We start from the raw sequence: 13,473 nt of genomic DNA, 5'->3' as shown, positions 1-13,473 counted from the left end.
ATAAGAACTTCAGTGCCTCCGATCAGATAAGAGGTCCGGGCTTGCTTCCTTTTCGTTGCAGTTTTACGTCTGTTCGCCTCCAAAAGTCAAATTCGATAGGAGATAGAGCGGTGCTGGCGTCATGTCATCATCTCAGACAACTACCGTGTGTGTCCTGCTCTCTTTCAGCTGCGGAATAATCATCTGTTTGTTGTTTTTGTGACGATGAAGTCTGCTAACACGTTAGCATAAAGATCGCTAGCTTAAAATGCTAACAGTCCACACAGCAGCCGTCTCTGTGCTTTCACTGTCCCTGTCCGTGAAGAAGCTGCTCAGCCACAGCTCTTATTGTCCTGTTCTCTTTGCCTTCCTTTGTCAAACAAAGCTTTGATGATGACTGCTTTGATGATAATCACGCTTTAATTTCGCACTGCACACACTCACACACATAAGCGCTGGAAAGTTCCAGACTATCTCTCCCCCTCCCCTCTCTCTGCGTGCATATTAATTAGCCATGTGTATTCTCCGTGATCGTCAGCTGATTGGCTGAAAAAGCAACAAAAGCTCTGGAATGTGAGATCACCACACCCAAACAAGGAGTGATTCACAGCGATAAAACAACCTTAATTCAAACACAAAGTTTATGGTTTTAGGACCCACAATACTGTGATTTGAAGCATGTAGTGGCTTCTTCAAAACTTCAACTTGTGTAATTTTGAAAAAAACGGAAATCCCTAATTTTGGAAAAAAAACCTTTTCCTGTTTTTTCTCGTTTTACATACTTTTCTAGACTCAAGACTTCTCTGAGGATTTTTCAGTCAATATTCAACATCTGAATACCAATTGCTAGATGCTTATTATGTAAATAAATGGTTTTAACGCAACACACATGGAAAATAATAAATAAATGAGAATCACAGTCAGCAACAGTAACCACAGTAACTCGAAACCATTCTACAGCCAGCTTGATTCGTTTCATATCATCTACAGGTAGGCTTTGTTGCATTAGTAACTCGTTTTGATTTGTATATATTAATATATTTATATTAATAGTCTGGAAACAACACTAACATTTTTCCATACTTTTTCCCTTTTCCCATACTTATCCAGACCTGGAAATTACTCAAACTAGTGCCGTTCCCGTAGAAAGAATGTGCCTATCGTGACTATCAGCAAAGTGAGACCTATGCACCGATCCACACAATTAGACATGGGGTGGAGCTCCCCTGAACCTTGTCACCTTGGAAACAGTAAAGTGCTGCGATACACTTCCTACGTAAATTAATTTAAAAATCTTCAACTGTCAATATATTAAAGCTAATGAAAACTGTCGGCCTAGGCTATGACACGCGTCAATACATGAACAAACATGGTTTGTTACCAGTAGGCTATTGTCTACATTATTGCAGGGTATTTCACCATAATGAAGAGATCAGTAGGCTATTGCAGGGTCTCTGCAGGTTTCAACAAGTCAAATTTAAGACTTTTTAAGACTTTTTTAAGACCACGACAAATACAATTTAAGACCCATTTCACGTCCAAAAAAGTAAAAAAGACATGAAGGAAAATTGGAGCCACAAATCGTTGAACTTGCACTTACCCATCTTATGCAAGCAATTCGGCTTAGCTGTGGGCTTTTGTTATGACTGTGTGAACGTGAACAATTCAGAGCTATAAGAAACTCAGAATTGAGAGAAAACTATGGAATGATATGGAATGGACTGGACAAAAAATGGTAAAAAAAAAATAAACTACTGTATGTATTTTATCAAGGTCCAAACTTTCACAGTGGAAAGTATTGGAATTCTGCATATAGTGTTAAAAATATGAATGTTCTCTCTCTCTCTCTCTCTCTCTATCCAAACACTGGCTATTGCATTTGAATTTTGACAGTGGCCAGTGAACGTTACTTCTGGCCAAACCCATCCATAATTAAAAAAAATTAAAAAACAGCTCCTGCTCAATCAAAGTCAAGGAGACTAGAGAGTGGACTGAGCAAGTTGCAAAGAATGTGTCCTGCTTTGCCCTCTCACTGCTCCTCCTCAACCCCTCTCACCAACCTAGCCTCTTACATGCCATATACTGCAACACACTCATTGTTTCCTCATTAAGATGAAAACACAGATTAATGCTGCAGACTGTATTAAATGGAGGACAGGCAGTAGAGGTGGGGAACTGTAGGTATATTTCAAGGGGTTATAATTTGAATATCAAATGATAATCGATGCATCAGTATTTTTAACCAGATATTATAATATAGCAATTAGAGAGGTTTACATACTTACCCTGAGAGATTTTAGTTTCTTATTTTAAACAAAAAATTTCCTACTTGTTTAACATACAGAGGGCCACAGTTACACTCTACTCACTTCTTTTTGAGGCGGATGTAAGCTGTAGAGAGGTTGTTCCACGCCTCTGCATTCTGAGGGGAAGAATGGGGAAAAAACAGAGGAAAACAAAGGTCAAGTTGAGGTAGGCAGGAGGGTTTTTGGTATTAAAATTAAATCCATAATAATCTTTCAGTACAATGTAAATCAAGGGATCTAAGAAAGATAACAATGTTACAACTCCTCTGGGCACTGTTTACAGCCTTTGCTTAATAAACGTAGCACAAAAAATAAGGACATTTGTATTTGACATTTGGTCTGTTTATTTCCCCTTTAAATGGTGCCATATGGGGACTTCTGGTTTGACGAGCCAAGCGATGACAGCTTAGAGAACGTGCTCCCGACAATTTGAGTTAAAAGTTGTAACAAACAACCATTCAACATTATTTTTAAACAGCTGAGTCACTATAAACGCTCACGAGATTCTTGGGGATGAAAACAATAACAAAAGCCCAGGGCCTTCTTAAACAGACCAATATTCCTAAGAGCAGGTGTAAGGGTGTTAATAAGACACACCACGTTAAACATATAGTCAGTCAGCGCTGAACACCAACAAAAAGAAAAGACGCAACACACTTGAATTGAATGACGCGCTTAGTGCGGTATATTATAAAGGCATCCCTTATCCCGTGCAAATCACAACATTCTTGAATCCCCCCCCCTTCTGTCCCAGTCCACAAAAGTCAACTAAAAGTCCAAACAAAACGAAAACATCCAGGTTTTTCCTGGATCGCGCTACAGTCTTTCCAACCCTGAAACAGCTATGCCGCGGGAATAATCCTCCATCGGTAACGCCACGAAAAACAAAAAAGTAATCCACCACAAAAAAAGGCAAAAAGTCAGCCACTGATCCAGTGGTATACCACATCAAAAAATACAAAAATATGTATGTCCGTCAACATCCAAAGTTTTGAAAGTTTGGGTCCGGGCACGTCCTCTAGCTGGAAACGTGCGCTCGAGTAAACAGTAAACAGCGGTGAAATAACATTTGATTCTTGTCCCTCTCACGCGCCTCCCCCATCGATGTATTATATGGACTGGATAGAGCACCGCCCCTTCACTTCCGTTCATTCCTATGAAGCTGCTCTCCAGGGCATATGCCAAAAAAGTTTTTGACTTCCGCGTTTATTTCCGGGTTATGGGGCCCATAGAGCATGCACAGTAGTGTCACTACCATAATGTCTCTTGGCTATGTGAACGAGCCGTCCACGTTATCGACTTGCTCGGCACGTACATGAACAGCGAAAGGCATGATGGGAGTACGCTAATGACGTGCGCTAGCGGATTTCATGAATACCGCCGTCACGTTAACTTCGGCTTTAAACCATGGATTTGTAAATAAATGCAAAACCAACGATAGCGAAGTGAATATAGTAAGCTGAAAAGTACAATGACGTAGTTAAAGATTAAAACGATCAATAAAAATGGTTTATTTGGGTTAGGACCGTGACTATTACTTTATATGTGTTACAGGAATCATGTTTTTTTTGTCGGTCACAGCTCCTTAGTCCACACCGTCATCAGTGTCACGATGTCCGGGACTGAACACAGTGATAAAGTGCAGCATGTCAGTCTCATCTCCTCAATTTATTCACACAACATCTCGTTATATCGATAATACGTTTGAAAATAAATGTTAATGTGCGCCGAATAAACAACTAAAACCTGCTTTGTCATAATATTAAAAAAATGTAAACGAAACCCCCTCATTGTGTTCATTTATTCACATTTCTCATAAAATTTTCATGTCTTACGGTTCACTGACAGCAGCGCCAGTCCCGAGACGCCGCATGACTGCGCTTGGCTGTGCTCGTACACAGCTGTGACGTCACTCTTAGAAATATGATTTGTCTGGGCTTTTTATGGCCTTTAGGAATGTTTTTCAAACATGAAACTCCATGAATTAAAAATATATAATATAAAGATTTATAAAAGCCCATGTCCATGTCTCGAGGTGTCCGGTGGACACTTTTACACGCATCTCTTTTACTATTGTGGTCAATGGGAAAATTGCTTTTTGGGCTCCATGGGATTTTTTGTTGCACTACCCACAGTGGCCACCATGCAAAAATTGTCTTCAAGGCAGAGGGGGCGGTGCTCTATCCAGTTCATATAATACATCCATGGCCTCCCCAGGTAACCTTGGGCTCGCGTTCCCCCGGAAGGGCGGGTGGCCGAGGCCTTAAAGGGTACATTGCACATTTTACCAACATATACAGTGGAAATTAAGTATATTGACCAGGTATACATATGAATATCTTTTTCTCATACACACGTTATATACACTTCTTGTCATACATTATTTGCAACCATAGACTTTACTGTTCCACACTTAAATGAATGTGCCTGTGTCACAAAGTGACCCACCGCAACTCGGATATATATATATATTTTTTCAAATATATATAGTTTCAGTTTGATGAAAGTATGTGAGTCTTGAGAATGCCTCTAAGGAAAAACAAAAAGCCGATGCAGACAGAGTTAAACGACGGTGACGGAGCTAGCCAAACTTGCTCGCCTAGCAGTGTAATGGAGGACGACAGGGACACAAGTATGTCTGCAGCTGACAGCGATTCGGGAAGAAATGAACAAAACTAATGCCAGGATCGAAGAGGCGGAGAGAAGGATTGATGCGACCGAAACACACCGGTACAAGTGGCAGATGATACGGTGCAGGAGCTGCTACACCTTCAGATACACTTGGACGCTAAGCTGACAGATCTAGAGGGCCGCTCCAGACGTGAAAATATCAGAATTCACGGCATTAAGGAAGGAGCGGAGGAGAATTCCCCGTCAATGGTAGTGTATGTGGAGCGATTGCTGCGGGAGGGTTTGGAGCTCCCGGACACATTTGAACTACGCGCAGAAAGAGCTCATCGGGCTTTGATGCCAAAGCCGCCTGGAGACACCCCGCCGAGATGTCAAGATGTCAAGTTACAAGATGAAAGAAGAGCTGCTGAGAACGGCCTGGCAAATGCGGGATTTTGATCACCTCGGAAAACTAGTCAATCTGGACCATGACAACGCACCGGATGTCTTAAAAAACAAAGGGAATATGCCGAAGCGAAAGCGGTCCTGAAAGAGAAGAAAATCCGATTTCAGACACCGTTCCCCTTCAGGTTCAGAGCTTTTTACCAGGAGGGAGTTGTGGTGTACGAATCAGCGGCGGAGGCGACAGAAGACATGGCAAAGAGGGGACTCCCAGTGTCGGTCATTAAACACCCGGCCTCACTTCTGGAGCGGATCCAGCGATTCACGTGGCGTACCGTCAAGAGACCAGGGAACCGTGATAGAGTTGGCAGAGCTTTGGATTTTAAGGAAAAGTTACAGGTTTTCAGACGCCAGGACTCAGGGTAACTGTAAGTGATCTGAAATTGTTGAATTGTTGTTGTGTGTGAGTTTATGAATGTTACGGTTGAGTGAGTCTGGGTGAGACCTTATTTTCTTTTTATTTTGTCTCCGGAGTCTCCCAGCAGAGGGAGGGATTAGTTTAACACGTTCTGCTTAAAAAAAAAAAAAAAAAAAGCATTGTACGGGCTATATAACTACGATTATAATGTAAGTGTCGGGGGTTTTCTCTATATGCTGCCGGGATAGAGATAATCATCATGCATGAAAGCTTTACCCTAGAGCCCCCTTACCATCAGGGCTCCACCAGGGTCAATTTCAAGACCCCACAGTTGGAAGTCTTATTTTTTTGTTTTCAATTTTTGAATAAAAGGACAAAGAGGGAAGATTTGTTTTTGTTCGGGGAAATTTAGGGGGCTCATTGGTTATTCTATTAAATAGAATAACCCCCCCCCTTTAAACAGATATTTAAACAAATATCTGTTTAAATATCTTTAAACAGATATTTGATTTGATAACAGCTGAGACCCACGGGGTTCTAATATGTGGGGGAGATCTTAACATTAGATTGAATCCCAAACTGGACTCCTCAAATCCACATAAAGCCCAGTCTAAGATGATGAACAAACAAAATAATCTGGCTATGAGAGAGATCAGGTTAATTGATATCTGGAGAGAGTTAAATCCTTCAAGAAGAGACGACACTTTTTTTTCTAACCCACATTTGACGTACTCGAGGATTGATTATTTTCTTACCTTTGCTAAAGATCTATACAGGGTTCGTGATTGCGATGTGGGGAGAATGGATCATAGCCCTATTTATTTAAAACTAAATCTTGATCGATATCGGAGAGACACTTTATGGAGGTTAAATTATTTTGTACTGAATCAGATGAAGGAACAAATTAAGAAGGATACTGCTGATTACTTGGAGCAGAATGACAATGGGGAAGTTTCCCCTCCAATGATATGCATGTAAAGCAGTGCTTAGTGGTAAAATAATTGGATACAGTGCTCACCTAAAAAGAGTAAGGCAAAAAGAATTGGTTCAATTGGAAGGGGAATTAAAACAATTGGAACAAAACCACAAGAATACAAATGATAAAAAAATTAGTGGCTACTTAGGAAGAAAATCAATGAAATAAATGAGATATATACAAAAGAAGTAAATTTTTACAAAACAAAAATACTATGAAGGGGGAGGGAAAGCCAGTAAACTTTTAGCTTATAGGCTAAAAAAACAACAAGCGGAGAATTCAATTTATAAAATTAAAAATACTTTACACTACAAACTAAACGAAATACAAGATTGTTTTGAAAAATATTATAAAAAATTATACTCCCAACCTCAAATTGATGTAGAGAATATGCAAGACTTCTTTCAGAGGATTAAGATGCCTAAATTGAATAGTGAACAAAGTCAGGATCTCATAGCTAAAATAACAGAGAAAGAAATTCAAAATCAAATAAGGCTCCAGGCCCAGACGGGTTCCCTTCCGAATGGTACAAAGTCATGGAGGGTTCTTTGGTCCCCATGTTGCAGTCCACCTTTAAATAGGTTCTTGAAGAGAAAAGTATACCCCCCTCTTGGAGAGAGGCCGTAATATCATTAATTCTGAAGGAGGGGAAGGACAAATCAAAAACAATATTCTGCTAAAAGTGTTTATAGAGGCTTTTAATGCTGGCTCTAAACAGAAGCTAATCTCAAGAATCTACAACAAACAAAATATGACTTACTGTATGTAAACCTTGTTTTGAGTAAATTGAGAGAAATTATGTGAGATGCAATAGAAAACTTCCAGCTCAGCTGTATGGCAAGAATTTTGCTGGAAAAACCTTGTAAGGTTTTTTATTACTCCAGCACAAAAGAGGCACTACTCAAATTCTTCTGCATGTTGGCGACAGTGTGGTGCCTCGAAGCAAACCATTTTCACATGTTCTGGTCCTGTACATCATTGATACCATTTTGGCAGGAGGTACATACAATTTTGCGAATTGTTTTTCAGTTGGACATTCATTTTAATTTGAGACTTTGTATTTGGGTGCCATAACATCAGAAAATGTTTTTTCTAATGTCAAATATTTATTCCGGATCCTAAGTGCTGCTAGCAGGAAAGCTATCACTAGAAGGTGGTTAAAACCAGGAAAACCTACAGTAGAGGAATGGTTTGACATAATCTATGATATTTTTAAGATGGAAAGGATTACCTTTGCTTTGAGGCTACAACAGGTTAGTTTTTTGAAAAAATGGGAGAGATGGATAATCTATATTACACCAATACGGCCATCATTTGTCTATAAGTGGATTTCTGTGTCTTTGTTGTTATTCTTTACATTCCCTCAGTAGAGGGTTCTACAGAATATTGAGGTTAACCCCAAAATGTTTTTTTGTTGTTTTTTTTGTTTATTAAGTTATTTTTCTTATGTTACTATATTTACAAAAAAAAAGTTTATTTGTGTATATTATTGGATGGGTGAATGCCTAATGGGTCCTTGCACAATTTTACACTGCTTATTATGTCTGTGATACTTTACCATGAGCTACAATTGTACATCGTCAGTTGACTAAATCTGAAGTAAGTGTATTGTGTAGTAAGAAAGGTATTGCTACTGTTTGTATGGACCTGAAAATCATAATAAAAAAAGAATTTCAAAAAATAAATGGTGCCATATTTGTCAGGAAAATGCATTTGTGGGATGAGCAGCAGAATTGATGATGTGGGTTGCATCTACTGTATGAAAAACTTTTCAAATCTTCTCTGCTAATGCCAAACAGCTTATTCTGCTTTTGAATATTTTAAGAATATTTAAATATTCAATATATTCAATAGGGCTGTCAAAATTAACACATTAACGCAGGATGATTAATTTGTGGAATTAACACGTTAATTTTTTTAACCCATTTTCTCACTTTCATTGCGCTAGGGGTAGACGTGCAGTTTATGAACAGGCAAGGCAGTCAACTGCTTGGGGCCCCGAGCCGATAGGGGGTCACCCAACACTTGGAGCCTAAATGCATCAGTGAGCAGCCGCATCCCCATCCCCTTAAACAACAATGACATCTCAGTAGGAAACCTCCCTAACGGGGACCCACGTCACCTCACGTTAAACTGTGTGAAGTTATCGTTCTGCAAGTTGTAAATTAAGCTGAAGGACTCAGTTTATATATGTTTTTTCAGTTATTTACAGTATTTTATTGTTCCATATCTTATATTGTTTTATAATGTGGGTTTTTACAGTAAAATGTATTTTTTACTAAGTTTATATTAAAAAAAAAAGAAGCTATTTACAGTATTTTATTGTTCTTTACATTTATAGTTTCACATACTTTTAATAACAAGGTTTTTTCATGTTATTTCATTCAATTCGAAAAAATAAATACATTTTGAACTCATACATTTTTCGTTGGTGGATTATTTATAACATAATGTTGATGAACACTGGTTGGAAGGGCCCCCTGGGAATTTTTGCTTAGGGCCCCTACAGACTAGAATCGCCTCTGATAACGGAAAAGTCTCAATTGACTCTAGTCATCTGTCACATATGAAACAAGTGTGTCTGTCTGTTACCATCTCATGAGAGGATCTCAGTGCACTTTCACACCTATAGTTCGATTGCTTTGGTATGCACCAGTCAGAAAAATGTTGCAATGTAGCAAACAATGTAGCAAACAGACGTGGGTACGGTTTGCTTTCACATATGCGTAGTTCTAAAAGAACCAAAATAGAGCACGAAGATCATCGGCACCGGAACCAGACTAAGCCCGCATTTCCACCGGGTGCGTCAGCACCGTGCTCACCGGAGCGGATCGCTGCCACTCTAATCGGGGTCATACCTATGTTCCCCGTTTTTCCCAAAAAAGGTCCTATCCTCCCCACTTTGGCTCTTTTGATAGTAAAGGTTGATGACCACTGTTCTAGTCACTAGTTTGCTCCTAAATACTGGCTTTATAAAACACTTTTTTTTCTTTTGATATCATATAGTGTTGATATTTTCCCCTGCATGTAGCTACACCTCTTCCACATTATTTTTTACCAGTCTAGAAAATAATTTCTGCGCCGTGCGTTGGTTTGTGAAGTAGCCAGACTGGCACTGCATGAAAAGTGGGATTTGCGGCAGTTATCGTCCCTGAGAATTGCTGTGAAACTCCCAGTCAACTGGGTGTTTCAGTCAGTCAACTGCCAACAATAACTGGTGGATTACCTGCAGCTCAAATTGTAAGTATTCCCAACAATGGGCTGCAGAGGAAAAGTCATGTTTAACTTCCTGTTAAGTGCGTTACACTTTCTGTTGGAATGACATCGTTTGCATGTTCAGGATAGGTCCCTGGCCTCACATGTCAAGTTCCGTGTAGATCAATCAATGTACGGTAAAGTTAGAGGGACTTCCTTGGCTGACTTCCTGTTGGGTCAAAGGCGTGTCCATTAACATGTTCAGGGAAGTTCCCTTGACTTACATATCAAGTTCCGTGGAGATCTGGCAATGTACGGCAAAGTTACATTCTACTTCCTGTTTTGGCGGTTCTACTTCCTGTCAGGAGGTCGTCTTTTGCTGACATGGTCAGAGCAGTTTTGTGGTCCCACATATCATGTATTAGGAGGACACAACAATCCCTGTTATAATAGTGTAAAGAAGTGTGAAATGTAATGTTATATCCAGCAACCAGGGGGCGCTGTTTTATAAATTTAATATTTTCATATAGACTTCTCCATGGTCGGACTGTCATCAATCCAAGGAAGTTTGGTTCAGATTAGAACAGGATTTGCAAAGTTATACAAGTTTGTTTTTTGTTGCACAGTAAATGGCATAGTCTGCCGTCACCAGGGGGCGTCGTTTAGACATTGAATATTGTCATATAGACTTCTCCAGTGCATCAATCCAGGGAAGGACGTTGGATCCTCCATCGCAAAGTTATAAGCGTTTCGTTGTCTGTTTTTACAAATCAGAATGTTTCCCAACTTTGGTGCCCCCTATCTCGTATGCCATACGACATTTTAAAAAACCTTCGATAAATTTTTCATTCAAATATCAAATAAAATTCTGTCTATTGTCAACAGGGAGCGCTGTTTTCGAAATTGAATATTTTCATATAGATGTCTTCAGGGCTGGAGGAACATCAATCCAAGGAAGTTTGGTTCAGATTGGACCAGGACTCGCAAAGTTATAACGGTTTGTTTTTTTGTCGCAAAAATCCGACTTTGCACCGCGCACGTGGCTACACCGTTAAACAATGCGCTATCACATTCAACATGCATCACCTACCATGTGTTCAGTGTTTCAGTCATTTTGAGTTGGATACGACAATCTCTGTAAAAGTTATTACTGAAATCGTAAATAATACGAATATAAGACCCTTTTTCTAAAAAAGGGTTCTATGTTCTATGTATGTTTCGCTGCCATGAGCGCTGCTGTCACACAAGAAGCCCCGGTGTGCCCGGGATTTAAGGGATTTAAGCTGGGCAGAGGACGGCGCAAAACCACGGCACTGAAGTTCAGGGACTGGTGGAAATTCGGGGTAATCCCGTATCCCATCAATCACAGTGCTGTAAATTAGCCGAATGGCGCATTTGTGCAGACATTTGCCTTTTTCTAATCAGAACTATCTAATGTCGCTTTGAAATGATCAATCAGACCGGGATTTGGCCCCAAAGCTTATTTTGGGGCTGGATCCTTGAATCTTGGTCGTAGAGTGATAAAAATGGTACCGTTGGAATCTGGAGATTCTCCACTGTTTACATAATCACGCTGACGCTCCGGTGCCGCTTATCAATGTGTGAGCTTCAGTTTCTGACCTTTCTGTGGGTATGCAGCATGTCTGTGTTTATTAGTTAGATATGGTTTTATGACGTTTTTGTTGCTGCGTGTGACGCTAAAGAAGAGATTAACGCAATTAAAAGACATAACTATTCATGGTATGGGCATCTTCATCAACTCTTCTGCCGATTGTTGATTTCCTCGCGGAAATGAATGAGTATCTGGGGTGTCTGGTCCATGTTACAGGCTAAGCCTGGTGTGTGTGTGGCTGTGTATGTGTGTGGTGTAGGGTGTATTGTACCATGCGTGCGTGTGTCAGCAAGTGAATCAGGAAGTGTGTGTGTCGTGTTATTGTTTTGATGTTGAAGAGTGAGAGAGAGAGCCTGTTATGCTGAATACGGTTGCTCGGCTATGTTTTTCCCCTCTCTGTCGCATTGTACCCAGTAAGCTGAGCATCACCTGCAGAACTAAATAAAGTGCTGTGTTCACTACAGAGGGAGTCCCGCAATCGTTTTGTGGTTACCATAACAAGCTAATCCAAGCAAAGGAGCTAACGGATCCCTTTACTACAGTTTGGGGATCTGCCCACTCGGTTTTGGTAACAACGATCAGGAAATGTAGTTATTGACTGGAGACATCAAGTCATTACAAGTCAAAGAGGCAAAGTCAGAGTCAAGTCTCGAGTGAAAAGTATTCAAGTCCAACTCGAGCCGCAAGTCATGGCAAAATTTATCAAGTCGAGTCCGAAGTTATTAAAATAATGACTCCAAGTCATGTGACTCGAGTCTAATTCATGTGACTCGAGTCCAAGTCATGTGACTCCAGTCCACCATGTCTGGTGTCTTTGCTGTATGATTTACAGTAGACAGTGACATTTTGTTTTGAGTGTGTACATGTGCTTGTAAACAATTTACGACACTGACAAACACTGACATTGCCAAGTTAGACTTAGGCATAAACTTGTAGTAAAGGTTCCAGATAAATTTTAAGTAAATTGAAATTAAGAGTCCGAACAAGAATAGATACACAAACAAACCTGTGTGTGTGTGCGTGCCGTGCATGCATGCGTTTGTAGATACTTACATCCGGCTCTAGTCCCACACACCTCCTGAAAGCCTTCGCAGCTCCCTCATAGTTCTGCAGAGCCAAGTAGGCACAGCCGAGGGAAAAACATACACCAAGCTGTCCAACACACATACACAGAAATGTGGGTAAAACAATAAAAGCACAAGCACAACAATTTCAAATATGTTAAATCATCAAAAATGTTCTGTTCACTAAGTTAGTTATGATGCTAACATTTATATCGAGGATGGAGGTACACGCTGGACAGGTTCATTCCGAGTTTGGTTGTGGCGATCTCACATTCCAGAGCTTTTGTTGTTTTTTCGGTCAATCAGCTGACGGTCAACGAGAATACACATGGCTAATTAATATGCACAGATCCATGCTGGCTCTGTATGGGTGTGTGTGTGAGAGAGAAAGAGTGGAGTTATTGAGCTTGTGCAGTGTGAAATCAAAGCGTGATTGTCATCAAAGCAGTCGTCATCAAAGCTTTGTTGACCAAAGGAAGGCGAGAAAACCGCACAATAACTTAACTATGGCTGTACTTCTTAACAAAGACAGACACAGATCTCACTTATGCTATGTGAGTGGACTCGTTAGCATTTTAAGCTAGCGATCTTTATGCTAACGTGTTAGGAGACTTCATTGTCACAAAACAAACAGATGGATTATTCAGCGGCTGGAAGAGAGCAGGACAGACACAGTAGTTGTCTGAGATGATGACCTGAGATGATGTCCTTATCGGTCCTTATCAGTGAATTTTCATTAACGTGGTTAATCTACGTAATTTTAATGTTCAGTCAGATACAGGGACGTGTTTTCTTTTAATAATCCACAGTGCGTTTCAGAATGTTATGTGGCTGACATTGTTGTTCACCTGCTAGAAACGTGCTGATCTTCTTGAATCATGCACAAGACACTCTGGCAGAGCTTGTCTCTC

General features: G+C 40.2%; 1 protein-coding gene across 1 annotated transcript in view; it reads right to left on the bottom strand.

Annotated features, from left to right (window-relative positions):
• ttc27 (tetratricopeptide repeat domain 27) overlaps window positions 1-13,473 on the bottom strand; it is a 182,623-nt gene that overhangs the window by 50,026 nt on the left and 119,124 nt on the right. The window contains exons 14-15 of the mRNA XM_083898147.1: window positions 12,552-12,650; window positions 2,349-2,401 (exon numbers count right to left, since the gene is read on the bottom strand). Of these exons, the coding sequence (XP_083754273.1) occupies window positions 2,349-2,401; window positions 12,552-12,650 (152 nt within the window). The remainder of the gene's footprint in view (window positions 1-2,348; window positions 2,402-12,551; window positions 12,651-13,473) is intronic.

Source organism: Microchirus variegatus, assembly GCF_963457635.1.
Source record: "Microchirus variegatus genome assembly, chromosome: 11".
NCBI classification, from domain to species: domain Eukaryota; kingdom Metazoa; phylum Chordata; class Actinopteri; order Pleuronectiformes; family Soleidae; genus Microchirus; species Microchirus variegatus.
This window is presented reverse-complemented; position numbering and strand designations above follow the sequence as displayed.